General features: G+C 35.7%; 1 protein-coding gene across 2 annotated transcripts in view; it reads right to left on the bottom strand.

Moving 5' to 3' along the window:
• Nucleotides 1–450: 450 nt before the first annotated feature.
• SLC35F5 (solute carrier family 35 member F5) overlaps nt 451–19,210 on the bottom strand; it is a 30,114-nt gene continuing 11,354 nt past the window's right edge. For both annotated transcript variants that reach the window (XM_041404330.1, XM_041404340.1), the window contains exons 7-17: nt 18,375–18,456; nt 16,840–17,030; nt 15,615–15,696; nt 15,206–15,293; nt 14,582–14,646; nt 14,142–14,246; nt 13,511–13,670; nt 11,987–12,077; nt 9,597–9,751; nt 9,059–9,147; nt 451–8,133 (exon numbers count right to left, since the gene is read on the bottom strand). In XM_041404330.1, coding sequence (XP_041260264.1) covers nt 9,066–9,147; nt 9,597–9,751; nt 11,987–12,077; nt 13,511–13,670; nt 14,142–14,246; nt 14,582–14,646; nt 15,206–15,293; nt 15,615–15,696; nt 16,840–17,030; nt 18,375–18,456 — 1,101 coding nt within the window. In that variant the 3' untranslated portion in view covers nt 451–8,133; nt 9,059–9,065. The remainder of the gene's footprint in view (nt 8,134–9,058; nt 9,148–9,596; nt 9,752–11,986; nt 12,078–13,510; nt 13,671–14,141; nt 14,247–14,581; nt 14,647–15,205; nt 15,294–15,614; nt 15,697–16,839; nt 17,031–18,374; nt 18,457–19,210) is intronic.

Genomic DNA, 19,210 nt, shown 5'->3' with positions numbered 1-19,210 from the left:
TATGTCGTGTATCCCTCCCAACAGTGGCACTTCCTCCCTCACTTTGGGTACTGAGCATGCCGTCCCATGGTCTGGAATGTCCCCTGGTCCCCCTTCCCAGCTGGGTCCCCTCCCGTGGACCCCAAACTCCTCCCCAGAGCAGCAGCAGGAAAAGCAGCAAGGCCCCGGCTCTGTGCAAGCCCCGCTCAGCAGCAGCAGCAGAAACATCTCTGCATTATCCCCCCGTGCTCAGCACAGACCCAAACCAGCCGTGGGGAAGAAAATCATCCCTGCCCCAGCCAAAAGCTGCACTCACACCAAGCTGACACCAAATTACAGCCTTGCACATCCTGGCTGACTTCAGGTAACACGAGACATCCCAAAACTCACTTTTAACCCCAGCCCCAGTGGCCATTTTTTCTTAACTGATGATGTAAAACACATTAAGCAGTAACCCCAACCAAATACCAATTCCTGTTAAGAAAATAAGATTTATAATCTTTATTGTTTACTTACATATAATAAATATAATGCAGAACAAAAACATCACACCCATTGATTGTATTACACAGGCTGTTAATCAGAATACATTACATTTTCTTTTCATTAGCCCTTTTATAGGGTTTTGGTACTGGATATCAAGAATTTCAATTTATAAACATTTTAACATAAAAACAATCTTCCAATTTCCACCTTCTTCATGGATGTTTCAAATATTCATATATATACTGGTTTTGTTAAAAATATATAAGCACAGTATTTGCAATATAGGACTTCAATTTTCATTCATTAGATCTCTACTAATATAGAGAATTTCAAAATAATTAATAGCTTAAATCTGATTTTAATTAAAAATACTTATTCTATATTTTTTTAACTGACCTCCCATCAGAAAATGAAGTGACAGGACAAAGACACCCCAGGCAAAAGCCAGTGTTCACTTTTAGAGAACAAAGGGTAAAAGCTCTGGTTCTTGCTTCAGCTGCATTATCCTGGAATAATGGAAACACAATTTGGTATAAAGAGGGCAGGAGGAAACCAGTTTCTGAAGAGATATGCATCTCCATTTCAGATTTACCACTGCCATCCTGCTGTTTTCTTGGCTTAAAAATCACTGCATCAAACCCTGATGTATGTTTTTCTCTGCATGAATATACTTGCCATTAAATGGAAATTAGATTAAAATGCTACATTTCTTTTTTTATCAAAAATAGATCAAGGTTTAACACACTCTGAAATCAGGTTTTCAAGTGCAAATGCAATACACATCAGCAATTCAGGTTCTGCTTTCACTAAGGGAAATGGTTAGAAGATGATGCATAAAGATGTTTCATAGATACTTGGATATCTGGAACTTGCTGTGCTCCCAGAACATCTGAATTATCAGAAAACTGTACAGACTTCAGGGAAAAAAAGTTTTCTTCAGGTGAAAGCTCTTCAGTTAAAGCAACTTCCCCTTTAAAAGTGTAACTGAGAATTCCCTGGAATTCAGTACAAAATGCAATACCAGAACAACCACCAAAACTACGACTGGTTTTGTGCACCCACTCAGATGTCAGGAGTTTCACAACTCAAAGTTTCAAAACCAATTTTGTTTAACTAATATCTACTCCAAAGAGACCTTACACGAATTTTAAATCATAACAAACGCCCCTTCAGCTCTACAATGCTGAAGTTGTACCTCAGAGTACATTTCTCTAATTCCATTCAGGTAATGTCAACTCTAACACCTGGCTGCACTTTCCACGTAGCCTTGTGTAAACAGCCTCTCATGAGTGCCAACTGACAGAGCATTCCTTTGGAACTGCATGGGATGGACTTCAAAAAAACCAAACCACAAACAAAAAATACCTCCTAAGTCTCCCAATACAATTGTTTTCCATGCTTTTTTGGTTGTTTGTTTTTTTTTTTTTTTTTTAAACAATCACAGGGTTTAATTTAAGCCTTCAGCTTCAATACAAAATGATTATTTAAAATACCCAGCCAGAGATAAATCCAATAAACTACTGCCTGTGTGGAATTTAGCTATGCAAGAAATTAACCCAATGATTTTACAGCATATGCTTCCTATTTTCTTAATATTCTTGATTTTCAATTAACATTTCTGTCTTAATTTTTTTTAGGTTTTTTCTTCTTTCTCTTCAATAGGAAAGTGACAGTGTTGGAAAGCCTCTGCTGTTCCCCTAGCAAGAGGAAAAAGTAGACTCTAAAATATTTTAGAAATTACTCATTCTGGCAGTAGAACTAACTTAATTGGTATGCAAGAGGTCAGATTTAGGTAGAAGAGAAGCATCACCTGTGACACAGACAAGGAAGACTTGTGGACTGGCCACATCAGTAACACATTGACTGGTATCACTGATAAAAATACAGTCATTTGCATATAATAAAATCAGTTCTGTGCTAAATGGCTAATTCCCCTCAGCTTGATAAGTATGGGGCTTTGACTGGTTTGATTTGGTTGGATTTCTTAAATAAAATTTTAAAAGTGGGTAAAAAAGGAACCTATGTGAAGAACTATAAAATAAACAGCCCTGATTCTTTATTTCTAAGACCATTTCAGTATCCAGTCATATTTCTTTGTGGAACATAAAGAAAGTTTGTGCATCTTTCCTGAAAAAACCTTCAGAAGTTCATTAATAAAAGAAAGGGAATATTGGATGCAACTTCATAAAATGAGATGCAGTTAAAGGACTCTGAACTTGTAGAACTAAACAGCTGCTTTCTACAAAAATCCCCAGAGAAAAGCCCTTTATGCTTTTTAAAAGTAGGAAGTGAAAGCCAGATGGAATTCTGGATGCATTCCACATCATGACAGGCATATCCAGAAAAAGTCTGGTTACCTACTAACACCAGATGTAATGACAAGAGTGAGAACACAGATCTCTAAGTAGTCACATCACATGTCAGATTTAAGTTTCCTGTCAGATTTCTAACACCACAGAGGACTAGGGCAGTCAAAATACAATTACACTGGCTTTACCTAGAGAGGAAATTCACTTTGCAATGAATGCAACAGGGCATGGAAATGGAAATGTCAAAGCAGAATTCATCAAGAGGAAGCTGATGCTCAAGGCTGATGACTATGATCACATGTTCTCACTATGGACAAAGAAGTACACAGCAAAGTGCAGGGGTTAATATTTCTCATGCTGCTGATTTTGAACAAAAGTCACTTAGCAAGACAAATTCACCTTCTAAATAATTAAGGTGCACACTGGCTATGTGGAAATATCTTTTGTGACCAGTAACAGTAGTGTGTTTACCAGCTTTACCAGCACTAAAACCCCTCCATTTATATTACTGAGGTCTTAAAGCAAACCACTCCAAACACATGCTGCAAGCAGAAATACTGCAAAGGCATAAAGGTCAACCTGACTGCAGAGTTCTTTTCAATAAAGTTTTACTTTATTAATGCTGTCTATGACTCTTGTGGGCTTTGGATCAGGTCCCATTCTGGCCAAAGTAACTTTACTGGAAAAACAAACAAAAAATCCCCCAAAGTGATGAGACTTTTAAAAAATTTAATGATATAAATTAATATATTTATGTTAGAGATTTATACTGATCTATCCCAGAATCAGATTATGTACTATTACAGCACTGCCTAACCCTGAAAGTTAATGTCACTGTCATGCCAGAAATGCAGCTTCAAAATCAGCAGAGTAACTATTCATTTCTATGGCAAAGAGGACAATTAAGTAGAAAATCACACACGTTTCATCACCTTAGAATGGATGTTTCTCCAAAGAGTAACAAAGTGTTGGGCAGAGTAAATTTTATTGACATCTTTAAATGCTCTTAACATTCTCATGATTTACCTGATAAGCCTAAGGAAATTCAGCATGGAAGTTACATGATGTGAAATGTTTTGAGTGAAACCTGGAAATGTTTGTAGTGATTTTAAAAGCAGAAATTAGTTATTGGCTCTGACAACATATGGTATCATCCATATTTCCCTGAGAAATCATGCCCTGAAACGATCACGTAAAACAAAATACAACATTAATGAAATTGTGGATTAGACATGGAAAAAATGCATAACAACAGTTTATGAATCACATAAATGCTAGTGGAGTTATAACTATTAAATCCCAGGCTACATGTGACAGCCCAGAACAGAAATGGTAACTAACTCAAAACTTATGCCAAGTAAAGGAACCTGATTCAAAGTACCATCCTACAGTTAGACATATAAGCCAACACTGTGATATTAACATGAATACGTTGATTTTTGAGCATGCCAGTTCTTCTCTTTATTTACACTCTGCCTTTCTGAGGTCTATTTCCATATGAAATTCAAGGTGTGTCCATAAACTCAGCCTATCCCCAAAATTTAACTGGTTTTCCCTGTCCTCTGATAGCTCAGTAACATAATTTCCCTAAGAAGACAGGAGGATCTTCAGTAGGGAAAAGACAACACTCAAGATTAAGAAAAATGGAACCAAGAATTACAAAGAAATCATTTTTCCACCTTATTTAAAGCCATCACAGCTGTGAATAGCAGTACCTAGGCAGGAGTATTGTGACAGGAATGACAAAATACAGCAGCACACACCAAGAAAAGCAATTTGCAAACCCTCCTGTTTATGTTAGTACATTCCAATGAGGTCTGCCATGAATAGACCAAGAATCCCCTGCAGTTCCCTGGGTGAACAACAGCCCTGCTCAACACCCATTGTCCACAAATACCCACAGGGACCCAGGCTGTGCCTCAGCCTCCAGCTTCTGAGCCGGTGTGCAGACCCTGCAGCCCAGTCCTGTCCTACAGCCCCTACAGGCATTCCCAGAGGCCAGAAGCCAATGAGCAGGACACAAAGACTGGGAAAGCCACCGAAGAGCAACCCTCAGTGCCTTCAGGAGCACTGATGTGCCCCAGACTTTGTTACAGAAGTGGCATTTCCATCCTTTGCTGAACCAGCACTGTATCTGCAGCAGCCCCTTGCAGGGAACACATTTTCAGTATGACTGAACCCCAACACAAAGTGGCCAGAAAAACTGAAATCCTTTCCTGCCTTTGAAGTGCAGCACACTGCTTATCAAACTAGGCAAGACTCACCAAAACCCTAAAAGCAAAGGCATGCTCTGTAGCTTTTGGCAAATTACCATAATTTCCTTCATATATAAAAACCAAACAGCCCCAAAACCTCAATTACACACAGAAGAAATTGTTTGTTGTCTCAAAGGATTACAGGAATGAATTCAACTGTTTGACAGAGCAACACGTAGCATTCATTCCCCATTTTGCAGGCCTGGGAAATCACTGTTCCTTAACCACTGAGTGACAATCAGAGAAATGCTCAACATTATTTTTCTAAAGCATACGTGGTTCCTACAAGAAGTAAGAATGAAGCCATTCCCAAATTGAAACGGTAAGAGCAATGACTATATACCCTACCACACAGAGGTAAAGTATTCATGAGAGAGCTCCTTCACATTCCAGTTGTGTCACAGGGAAGAAAAACCCAGCACGTCTCCATTGCATCAGAGGTACCTGAGAATCAAAGCTAAATCTCTTGTGCATTTACCAAGCATCCATTAAAGAGCTATGCAATTTACATTTCAAATCAGACATTTATATTTATAAAATATCATTGTACTAAAAATCACAAGGTTTTGTAGAAAAAACTCCATCACATTCTATTAAATGCAGGAACAATGTCATATGTCATAGCTTCTGTAATTAAAAGTGTAACATGTTTCCTGTAACTACAGGGGCACCACTGTTTAAAAATCCTTTCAGCAAGGACAGTTTGTTTTGTTCCTACTATTTAAAGAATTGTAATTTAATGCAAAAACACAGCTTAAGCTACCTAGTGCCACAAGATAAAAATATTTCATATCTTATTAAAAAAAAAAATAACACATTTTTGTGAAAAACATTTGGAAAGCCCTGACTATGAATGTACTGAATGTAAAACATTCCTGGGGTCAGAGACAGAAGAATATTCTCTTACTACTTCTTTTCTTATCCTCTTAAACTAATGAATAATGAAAATCAACAGTCATATACATGGGAGGCTATGATGATCTTTAAGCCATGAACATAAGGGCAAATATAAATAGCAACTGCATATTTAACATTACAGATCCAATCCTGCTTGCATGACCAATTGCAAAAAACAGTCATAGAAAATTTTGCTACAAATACTGTCATTGCCCATCTGAAAGCAAACTCAGTTTTCCCAGGCTTAATGCACTGATGCCACAAGTCCCAGCTGATTCAAATTTGGAGTTAATGCCTGATATCAAATATTCTGCAGCATCTCATTGAAACATTTCACTAACTGAAAAGAGACTTTTTTTTACTGTGAGCAGGCATTAATAATACTTCTTGAAAAAATGTTAAAGCAAACATCCTCTGATTTTCTCATAATTTTGAAGGACAAATCCAAAACCCAAGGAAACTCCACTGATCAAAAACTGCCTGAAAATGCTACAAAAATTAAATTAGTTCAACATACTGCATTTGCAACTGCTCTGCTTGTGGGGTGTGGAAATTAAACTGAGACATTTAATTGACTTTCTTGTCTCTTTTGGGTTTGTGATTTTGTTGTGGTTGTTTTTGGGTTTTTTAAATTCCTATTTAGGGTCCAAAAATGACTTACTATCTCATCTTAAAGACATGCCTCAGATCACCAAAGTTTGCAGTGCAATCCAGTATTAAAAAGAAAGAAGGAACAACTTGATAAAGGTAAAATATGTGAACAGAACAGCCCCAGGTTCATTTTGTCTTCCTACTCTACACACATTTCTTATATTAAATTCCAGCTGCTGGCTTGAATTCTTCTATAAATGTGGAGCTTAAGCATGTTGCTTTCCTGCATTACCTCTTAAATAATAGTTTTATTACCAAAACACCAAAATTGCTTTTGGGAGGATCATTACTGAGTGCCAAAACATGAACAAGCATTTCTGCTATGTCATCCTTCTGTATTTGTCTACAAGGACAGTAGAAATACCCTACATTATTAATAACTTTGTTACGTGGAAGAAAATACTCCTGGCTAAAAATCCGTATTATATTCATTATAAAAAAACTCAAATCCATCAAAAGCCAAAATTAACTTTGATCTAAGTGTCTTATAGGCCAGGAGCTGAAAAATGGCATTGACTAATTTAAAATATTCCTGAATATAATTATAATAGCTTCTCTGGATTCAAAAGGATTAAACACTGCAGCGGAAGGAAGATAATTATCAGTTTTAGAATAAATTTATTAATACAGCTTGGGGGAAAGAAAAATCAATGCAAACACCTTTCCTCTTCATATTGCTTAGCAGATTAGTGTAGTGCCAAACCACCGACTGAAAACTTTCACAATTAATTTGATCTCTTTCACAATGTGGCAGCTACACCTGAAAATTTTCATGTCTGAGAGTCAGCTGGGATTGAGAGTGGGTTACAGAACCAGTCTGTTTTAAACCACGTATAAGAATGTATACCCAAATGTATTGTAATTAGAAATACTTTACCATTCACCGAAATTGTAGGCATTCCTGATTGTTGGGCAATTTTTTTGATTTTTAAACATCAGCACCCATTGCCATTACAAGGCTACTCAAAATGGCCTAAGACATTATCTGTGTAGTGTTCCAGGACCGTACAAAGATCCTGCCTCAGTAATTATAGGAATGCACTTAATAAATTATTTTTCTATTTTCATCTATTAATATGCAAATAGTTTATACAACATAAAAAATTTAATTTGTACCTACTACAGGTAACATATCTATTTAGCTTTTCATCTGAAAGCCTGTAAGACTTGATGACCTGCAAACTTATTTACAGAACTCATTTTAAAGTATCTTTTAAAAATAATATTGTCCAGCATTTAACAAAATTGTGACTTAAAAAAAGAAAGAAATCACTTAACAGCATTTGCTTTCTTGATTTTGTCAAGTAATGTCACCAGCTCAAGTGTTATAAGGCAGGTTGGTTGCTCAGATGGACTAAGACTCCCATGGTGACAGGCATGAAGAGATCTATTCATTTATAAAATCAGATGAAAGCAAGAAAGAGAAAAAGTTTAGAGTTTCAAAAGAACTGAAACTTCTTATTTTTACTACAAATTCCAAATAGGCACTGAAATATGATTCCTTAGGGAGTTTTCCAGAAGATTGTCTCTTCGCTGGGCATCATTCCATTTTTAAACTAAGAAGAAGAAGAAAAAAAATTATCAGGGGTGCATAACTCAGAATTACAAAAGAGGAATTACCATAAGTATTTGTTTCCTTGTTACTAACAAAGGAAATAACCCCATGTCTTAAGACACCACAATTACTGTTTTGGTTACAATATTTTTAATTTCATTATTAGATTAAAGCAACATTGGAAAATAAAAAATATAGTTCTCAAGTAATTCTGCACACATTATTGAAAACCCTGAAGCACAGAGCTAGGAGAGTTCTAAACTTTGTCTGCTTTAATGCTCCAGGCTGGTACTGACAAACCATGTAATGTTCCTTTTAGTATTTGTGCAACCTCCTACTAAAAGTGGGATATTTTGCAAACTCTTTAGCTAGTCTAGTCTACTTTCCCTATACTTACCATGAGAAATATTTAGTCTAATATTTCATGGAATTTACCAACTTAATTCTTGTCATCCACAAACACAAGGGCTCCTTTCCATTTTCTGGACCAGTAATCCAGATAAAGTCTGGTATTCTTTAAACTTCCCTGAATGGCTGGTATTTTCCATGAGCTACAGCAGCCCAAAATGAGACCCCAACAGCACTAAAGAGTGAATTAATTACTTCAGATGTCTTCCAAACACACCACCCATGCCAAGAAGTTGTATGGCTCTTCTGGTGTATTGAATCACATCCAGTTTTGGATGAACTTTGTAATTCTCTTTAGTAAAAAACTACATTTCAAAACCATTGACCAAGAACTGTGAGAATAATGCTTGGCAACAAGTAGTAATAATAACTTTGGAGATGCACTTCAAAACTCTGCCCATCAATACAGAACAAGACTGAATGCATGCTCTTTAAAGTGTCCTTGCATAACACAAATGCCACCACAAAAACCAATCCTCACCTTTCTGTGCATTGTTTGAGGTTTATTAAAGGTTTACCTTTTGTCTACGAACAGCAGCCATCTCCATCCTGTGAAACACTATGCATAGGGATGAGGCTTTCACACTGCTCACTTTCTTCAGGCATTCTTAAAAGAAAGACATTTATTTAAGGTCATACAGTACTATTAAATTGGTTGTTATGAAGCCAACATAGTATGCAGCTGTTTGAATTTTAGCTATTAAAACCATGCAAAGACTCCTTAAATTTATCAAGTGTACTCAAGTTTGCACAATTTTCACTGCATGTGCTGGGTACTGAAATTATTACAGATGCATTAACGGAAAAAATTGTGACAACCACTGGAAAACTTCTTTTAAAAGGTAAACAGACTTCCCATCTTTCCATTTTCTGAGCATTGAATAGGTTAATTGTATGAATGGATTGGCAACTACTGCTATTAAGAAATTAGTACACCTGAATATAAAATCAGGTGAAAATAAACAGAGCATGAGTATTGTGGCTTATAAAATACTATGGGATTATAGGATATTGGAAAGGCTAAAGAGACAGGATTATAGTTTGTGACTGCCCTACCTCTGAATTCGATGTTTTCTACAAATAAAGGCAAAAATTCTTCTGATTCCCACCATTACTGGATCCCAGTTGTTATAGTGACACAAGAGAGTTGCAATGAAAAATGAAAAAAATACAGGTACTGCTCCTGCAAAAAATAACCAGGAAAACTGCACCTGGAATTGAAACACAAACATCATTCACTAGATAACTTAAAAAAGAATTGACATGCTGTATATTTGGAATGATTATTATTCTGAGATGCAGTTTGAGTTATTTTAAACGGTGTGAGTTATTTTGTACAATTTCCAGTTATTGGTTCTTCTAAGAACTGCATAACCTGTCCCACTGATCCATTCTTAAGAATGGAATATTCTGTTTGCACTGGGAGCTGAATGAAGACTGCTATTTTCAAATAGTCTCAGGTTTAGGTTTTTAGTTGTGTTTCTGGTACCAAGGAGAAAGTCTCCTAGACATTCCATGGGTTGGAAAGCAATGATCTTTAAAGCCCATTCCAACCCAAACCATTCCATGGCTCTGTAACTCCAAACCAAGGACACAAGGACAGGAAGAGCCTGGGACCTGCCTCTCAGGATGACAGAGCCATGAGCCGTGGGCACAGCCCCCCCGTGTGGAGAAAAGATCCAGAACTGAAGACTCTGGAGAACACAGATTCAGCTTTGGCACCTGGCACTGATGATCCTCCTCAAAGATCTCAACTGCAATTGTTAAGCCCTGTTTCCCAATTGATTTCTAACGGAATTCAGAACACTTAAGTTGCCAAAAGGATTTAGTCATTACAAACCTGGTTGCAATTTCCTAAGATTCAGATTTATGTTAGAAAATTAAAGAAAAATAAATACCCAGAAAGTTAGTAATTATGAACATTGTATAACTACCATCCCATTTGACAGTCATATGAAGGCTGAATGTATTTGTATTTTAATCTTTACACTACATGGTGTGATTCTTGGGGCGTCCTGTGCAGGGCCAGGAGTTGCACTGGGTGATCCTGATGGGTCCCATTCCAACTCAGCACATTCTAGGATTCCATGATTATTAGCCATGCCAGTGGCATTCTTGTGCAGGGTTCTTTAATTAAAACAAGGCTGGCCAGAGGCAGGGCAGCTGAAATTTCTGTCAGATTATCTGAGATGTGGACACCTGAGAACCTGAGACTTCAGCAAGCACAGGGCTTGGCTTAGGATAGTCCAATGTCTGTACAACAGAGACAGACTTAAACAAATACACCTGTGCAAAAATCCTCAAAGTCTGCAGCACTTTGCCTTTAATCAGGGTCCCTCACTTGTGCTTCTAATACTAGTAATTTATTTTCTAAAATGTAAGACAGAAAGGATTTACTTCCCACAACGTGAGTTAAAGTAATCTGCCCTTTTGTTACCAATGTCAGCTGAAAGTCATCCAACAGAGCTTGGGAGATGTTTCTGCTATTTGAAATGCCTCCACATTGCATTAGTATATGAAGAATAAATTAATTTTACAAGATCTGGACTCTGTGTTTATTCAGAATAAACAGTCTAGAGATTAGACTGTTTACTGGGAATCAGAAAAGTATAGTCCATTTTTCAGAGCATCCCAGATGAAAGTTTAGATGAATCACTTCAGAAGAAAACCTAAAATTTCCATACATTGATATATGTAACTATATATATACACCTCTACCAATGTATTTGCACACACCCACACATCTGTGTATATCTAAAATGTGTACTGACACACAAACCTACATATAAAATTCTTATTTTTTACTACCAGCATTAGCTCACATGTATTGACCTCATGAAAGTGGATTTTGGGGGAGGAGTCTACAGATGTTTTATTCCTTGTTTCATTTAGTTACCACAAGTTATTTACCATCCCATAACAATTTATGTCTCAAATGTGTATTGTGGATACTTTAAGACCAATACAAATACAACTGTCTTACCAACAAAAGTTTTATTATTGTTGGAACCACTGCAGTGTTTGCTTTATTTCCATGCTGGAATATGCAGGTAAGACTAACACAAAATATACTGCCTATCACATGTTCATTACAAAAGTATTTAATTAGGGTCTGACTCTTTTTGACTTTTCTTATATTTATCCTTTTATTTTTCTCACTTATTTTCCAAAATCCACACTGACATGAAGCAAACGCTAAATACAAGTTGTGTTTGGTTTTTTTTTACTTCATCTTTACATGCACAAAGTTTCAGAAGTCCAGAGGTGCTCATTACAATTTACAATTTGCTTGCAAAAGCATTGGACAGCAAAGCCTCTTTTTGGCTGGAAACATTCCAAGTGCAAAACTTGACTAATTTATTGTACCAATGAAACAAATACAAGCCTAAAAGAATTTAATTAGAAGAAATTCTGTAAGCAATTAGCAAAACTTAGTAGTACCTTACCTTTTGCATGCACATGTCAGCTATTATGGACAGAGGTATTGTAAGGCTTAGGGCAAGTGTGCCTATCAGTGATGAGGTAAGAAAGCAGCCCCTAAAAGACAATAAAATCATAAGAATTATACAGTTTAATGACAATAAATAATAATTATAATAATGAGGCCTTACTTAAAAGACAACCAAAGTAATACATCAGAGGAAGACATTTGATGAACTGTTAGTTAGTGTTTAATAATCAAAAATTAACTCACACCATCACACTCCATCATAAATCTGTGAAAGTGCATAGAATTCTTAACTAGGGAATGGATGTCTTCTGGGTTGCAGTTTAATTCCCATATCAATTTTTTGAGATGATGGAAATTTCCCTATTTCACATGTACTAACTTCATCTAGAAAAATCTGCATTTTGTTTCCATACCCTGAGTCTCTAGAGCATAAGATACTGCTTCTGAATTACAAGCAAACTCTCCACAGAAAAATGTAAATGCATAAATGGTACAGAATCCCATAAAAATTTATAAGCAGGTTAAAAAAAAAACAAAACAAAGTCATATCTATCCCTACATTATTTAGTTGGTAATATGTGCTTGGGTGGAGTAAACAAGTAGGTTAAATGATATTACTTAGTTCCAAAAAAAGTAAAGAAGACTATACTAGTGGCACACTGGACTGGTAAAGAATGATATCAGCACAAACTCTGTAATTAGTCCCAGTCCAAAACTCTAGGGAAAAGGAACTGGAAGTAAAACTTGCTCTTAAATTGACTGGGACATCATTCTGAGTAATTAAACAAATATCATGTAAGTAAAAAGGTCTGTGCACACCCATGTACTTAACCCTATGCTAATACTTGATTTTGGGACAAGAGACAATGTTAGAGGTTTGGGGGGTTTATGTATTTGTTTGTTATTTTGCCTACATTAAAATTACACTTAAACTGACACTGATACTGAGCAGCAGTTTAATCTTTCAGGATGGCATTAACATCACAAAAATATTCTATCAACAAACAAGTTCAATTGCAAAGAAACATATGCTACAATGCATTTATACCTAGGACTGGTACAAAAGTTTGCCAATAAACAAAAAAGTATTAAAATTCATACATAACCTTAGACTTGAAAAAACAAACAAAAATTCATACCCCCTAAAAAAACCAAAAGGTTTTTGTGGAACTCCATCTACTCCACCTTGATCTTTTGTTGCAGTATTGCCACAGAACTGTTACAACAGAATTCATACTCTTTTGCTACTGCAACTCTGTAGCACAAAGTCTTTTTGTCTCAAATGTTAATTCTGCAATAAGCTAAGCACACAGGATTTTAATTACTACAAGCACACATCAGCTACTTTTTAAAGTTAGTTGTTGTCTTAACAGGACATTGTGACACAAGGCTAAAATTGCACATGCAGACAGGAAAAAAAGGAAAAAGAAAAGGGCACAAAGCCCAACCTAGACAATTTTACATCTCAACATAGGAAAGATAATTCATGTGAAATATATTCAGTGTATAGAGTACATACCACAGCCAGAGGAACTCTGACAAAACTGTTCCAATAAGGCCGTTTATGACAATGCACATCCATATCAGTTTATTGGGAAACTCAAATGCTTCAAACCCAGTATAGTGAAGCAGGAAGAACCCTGGCCACAGCAGCAACAGATTAAACAGTCCTACAAAACCTGGATATAAAAACAGTATTAAGTACATCATAATAAATTTTCTTCAACATAACCAAAATCTCAGCTAAAATCAGCTATTTTGACAATATGCATATAGAAAAGCAGCCATGAAGTAATATTTTAAATCTTTCAAAGGAAACAAATGTAAGAAATTCAACCTGAAATTCACAAACTAAATTTGCATCAGATATTTACAGGTTTGAAATTTAAAAGAAAATGAAACTTAGGAATTTCATTAAGTCAGTGGTGCTGTCTGCATACCTACAGGGAAGTTCTTCTTGTTAAGGCTCTAAACAAGAAAAAATTCACACAAGCAGTCTCTAAAGGACTCATAACCATGGGAGTAAGAGGCTTTCTTTACTTCCTTGGCTTTTCTAAGCCCCTTTGCTACTCAAGAGTTCAGTGCCTGAAAGCATATCATATAATCACACATTGAATTAAAACTTTCAATAGAGTTACTTTTGGTCTTACCAAAGAACATTGGTATGTCAAGTTTATCTTCTCTATCTACTTTCCTTTTTATCATGACTATGTAGACAGCATACAGCATTGCTCCTACAAGAGACCAAATGGAACCTGGAAAAATGGAAAAAATACTCCCTTGAGATATGCCAAACATGTTATGCACAGTAGGATCAACTCTCCTAAACCTCTGTTGATTACAGAATCCATTACTAAATGAAAAACATGGGAAAATGGAGAAAGCTCTACAATATAAATACTTTCCCAATATACACAGAGGGTGGAAAATTATCATAAATGGCAAATTTTAGAAGTTGAAATTAAAAAGCCAGATTGTTTGAAATGTTACATGAATAAGAGATATCGAGCTTGCTACATGACTACTTAGTACTGTCAGAAGATGGTACTGATCACTACATATTCCAGGATTAAAACCCATAAGTAAATACCTATTGTATCTTTTCCAGCGGATTTTTCAGATCCAGAAAGGTTAACAAGTACCACACCACCAATGCTAGCAAAAAAAAAGAAGAAATGCAAAACATTGCTTGAACTCAGGAATTTCTTTATAAAAACAGATAAAAGAAAGAGAAAAACAAATATAGTTCTATCTTTAGGCATTTTTAGTTAACCAAAACCAACTTCTGGAAAGTCAGAAGGAGTTCTCAACTGCTAACGCATGATCCCAAGTTAAAACCAACCAACCCCACTTTTAACTTCCCAGAACAATGCACAAGGCATTTAATGGAACAGGCTGACAACAATGAGTGTCAAACTTTTTCACCATTACACAAAAATAAAACAAACCACAAATAAACAGCAAGAAAATAAGTTCATCTATTTCCAACAGAAATTAATCTAATTTTCTACAGGAGAATGAGATTTGGAAATGGTTCATGATATAAAGCATTTAAGAATCCTTAATTCAGTTGTGCAATTCATCTGTGAAATAAGGATTTTTAAAAAGTGATGGGTATCATTTATTGTCACAGATAGCACAGCTACAGCAGGTACAGTTGTCCTCTCACTGTACCAGGGAATTTTGAAGCAAATGTTCCCTCCCATTATCTTACCTTAAAATAACAGCTAATAATTTGGACAGGGTAAACCGATCTCCACTGTTACTGGGAAAGACTGCAGCTAAGATTAAAGTAAAAAGCCCTGCAAGAGAAATTCAGAGGAGTTTATACAACTAAGTTTTGCCAGTATTTTGCTCAGAAAACTACACAGCTTCAAAGCTATTATACTCCAAATATATTTCTTTAATGTACAGATGTAGCTGCAAAAGTGCACACACATAAAGCAGAAATATGAAGGTACTTTAAAAACCTCTGCAAATACAAAATGAATTTTCTAAACACACATATTCAATGCCTTTAGGTCAAATCCACAGGTAAAAATGTTACACTGATCCATTGTAATAAGATTTCTATGTTATAAACAGCCTTGTAACACACATCTGGTGGTGTAAATAAAACTTACCAGAGGTTGATGACAAGATATTAACTATGGCAACTTGCGTATCTGACAGAGCTTCTTGGTATGAGAAATTTGCCAAGAACCACTGGGGAAAAAGAAAAATAATTTTGTTATTATATGGGTAACACAGCTTAAGTTTCTCAGTGCAATAAAATTCTACTTTAAAAAAAAACCAAACAAATCCTCCATTTTCAGAACTAGATTTTTAGCTTAAAAAGACTTCTAACTTCTATTAAAGTGGAAGGCACATTAAAACACAGCAGCAAACTTAGAATTGCCTCAAACCAACCACATTCAACCAACCAACATCCAACCACATGTTTAATAATGAAATACCATACTTCAGAACTTAAAAAGAATTAAAATGACATTATAATAGCTAGTCTGTAGTAACTAAAGGTACTTTTAATTTGTTTTGGAGTGCTTCAAGGTGATAACTGCACAAGGGCTGCAAAAAATTTCATTAATGGATGTGACATTAGACAGCCTAATGAGGTTTTTTTAGAGTACTTAAAACCAGCACACATCTCCACTGTTAAAAAGAAGCATCTCTTACATTCAGTGCCTAAAAAATACTTCTTAATTCCTCCACAAAGGAATAAAATGGCAAAAATGTTTTCTCACTTCTTGATTGAGATGTCACTAGTAAGATCTCAGATATATTCTAAGGGAAGTAACCACTCTTTAGTCTTATGTAGAAAGATTCATAAAGTCCAAGAAGAAATACATGTAACATGCCAGTAGCATCCATGAACAGAATAAACAGGATTTAGACATGAAGACACTATCCCAGAAAAAGTTACACCACTATTTTCTGGTACAACCATCAGTTGTATTATTATTGTTGATGATAACAATAACAATAATGCTTAAATAGCTCTACTTCCTGAGGAAAAGCCATGATGAGTCCACACTGCACAGAATCCATTTGGCAGTATCAGTAAAGGTGCTTCTAGACAAGGTATCACTGATCTGCCCTCTACATTTTTCTGTCTCAAAAATCCTGCCACTGGAATCTCTCACTCCCTCCAGAATTGAGGCACGATGCAGCAACAGCGTGTACCAGCAGATCCGTAATTAAATCTTGCACAAGGAAAATTTTACTTCTTATAGTACATTTATAAAATAAGGTTTAAAGAATACAAGTCATCTCAATACTTATTCACTATTATTATGTAAGTTTTAAATGCATCTTTACTCAGGTTTTCTGAAAGAATGGAGCACATACCACGAAGCAAAAGAAAAAGCTAATTTTTGCTACTTGGCTTGCAGTGAGTTTTCCCACAGTTTTTAAGATGGATTCCTGCTCCTTCACTGTTGGATATGACATGCGGGACAGCTTTGCCTCCAAAGCATGGCTTGATGGCAGCTGCCGGATCTCCATGATGTTACTGAACCTCACACGAGGCTTCTTGGGTGCTTGAGAGGCAGAAAAAACAGAAAAAAAAATTTAAAAAGAAAAATATTCATACTATAATTACAGTTTTGGAGCCAACACAATATGCAAATAAAACGATGATATTGTAACACACCATTGATTAAAGTACTGCACATATAACAGGTTCTTATCCAATTAGAAGACATGCCATCATGATTTATTAAACTAATATTTTGCTATTCAGGAGGCCACTAATAAGACAAAGCACAATTACTGTTTTCAATCAGTAAGTTGTCCAACAGGAAAAACTCACTGAAAAGCTCCACCCCTGCTCCCTGTCAAAAATATCAACAAAAAGTAACAACACAGTTCTAGACAGGAATTATTCCACCTTAAAAAAACACTATATATATAAGATTTTCTTTAATTGTCCAACAGCCAAACAGCCAACACCTGCACACAATTATACCTAACTGCAAGGACAATGTTTCATATAGAAGAATAAATTCCAACAGACCTCAGAGCTTAGCAAAGACCATAGAGTCACTTGCTCTTTGAAATCCACTCTCTAACTCATCTTGCAAATCAGGATCAGGTTTTATTTAGAAGGTTATTCTAGTATCATTAGCTTCCTCCATAAAGAAAACATTACACTAAACACTACAGGCAAATATCAGCTTAAATGAATGCAAAACAATACCTAATTTCCTAAAAAAAAAGTAAAGGGAAAGCTGCAGCTGGAACAATTCTGAAGTGATGTTGCACAGGAAGCAGAGCCTACCAAAGTGGTTCCTAATGTGTGCCATGGAGAAATGAAGAGAGCTTCCCTTTGATAAGCAGGAACTCTTTTGCTGAGGATTGGCTAACTGGATGTTCTGAAGGCAACCTTTCCAAAATTGTCTGGGACAGTGAGGTCTGTTTCAAGTACTATCACAAGATAGTGAGGCTTAAATAAAACCAGAATGCACATAGACTGTTAAAATTCTTACTTTGACTGCTTTGCTCCTGCTCTAAAAAGGACAATAGCTTGTTTTTCCAGAGGCTGACCCACTGCTGCTGGTCTTACAAGCCCAGAAGGAAAGAATCACAAGTACTGAACCCAGTTGGTCCCTTGAGATAAACATAGGCTGCATCTGTAGTGACCAAGAAAGGTAAACTGAACGACAGGCCTATGTTTTCTCTACCTGAAAGTAAATATATGAGACTGCAATTCATGCAATAAGAGATTTCAGAAAGGAGAAAAAGGAAAAAAAAAAAAAAAAAAAAAAGAGGGGAGGAAGGGGAAGCACATCCTGCAACATGACAGCAGTTATACAAAACAGAAAGGAAAGTTAACTCCTTCACCAAAGAGCTAACATTACAGCATTCCAAAAGGCTTTACTCACTTTTCTCTGCATCACTACTATTACTGCCATTTTTTTCAGTTGGCAAATCATGAAACTTTACAGGAACATATAAAGGTTCACTCTGCAATGAATCAGTATAAGTAAAAATATAGTTAAGCAGGATATTTAAATTATTACCAGTAGAATTTATTTAGCGAATTAGAAAACTAAATAAAGAAAAACTTGGTGAATAGCAAGAGAATCAGACTTAAAGCAGGTCTGCACACAGTGGATAAACTTGTAAATTCATGTAGATTCACGCATACTGTATGTTACAAATATTGGTAAAGCACATTACTAAAAGAGAACTGTACCCTTTTGTGTGCATCCTCATGAACACAAAACTTATGGCCAGCCTACTGATTTAAAATTACAAAATAAGTCATCAATATTACAGATATTTTATTAGCTATAGCTTCTGTTGAAATTAGAAAAATGAAATACAGAATGTATGTAGAAAAAGTCATGTACTCATTTTCTTTCCATGACCCTAAAAGCCCTTATTTTCTTCCCTAGACCTAAATATCAAAAAACTTTGAGAAATATCTACAATACATAAGGCACTTTACAAGTATTTCAAGCAACTAAAACTTCTGCTAACAAGAAAAGTTTTAAGCTACTTGTTTAGATTAAATTGATAAACTGTAAAAGTAAAGTCATTAAAAAGATCTGGTAGCTGGATTTTCATTAGGCTTGTTAAGAATAAAAACTTTGGTGGATGTTTAAATTAATGCAAAATTGCCCAATTTTCTAGAGTCACGTGGTCTTAATGAACAGAAAAGGTCAAGAAGATTTTATTCTTAAGCACAGATAGAAAAAGTTTAAAATTCCCAAAA

This window comes from Onychostruthus taczanowskii, unplaced genomic scaffold (assembly GCF_017590055.1).
Source record: "Onychostruthus taczanowskii isolate IOZ18803 unplaced genomic scaffold, ASM1759005v1 scaffold10, whole genome shotgun sequence".
Classification (NCBI taxonomy): Eukaryota; Metazoa; Chordata; class Aves; order Passeriformes; family Passeridae; genus Onychostruthus; species Onychostruthus taczanowskii.
The sequence above is the reverse complement of the archived record's forward strand: the minus strand, read 5'-3'. Positions and strand labels throughout refer to the sequence as shown.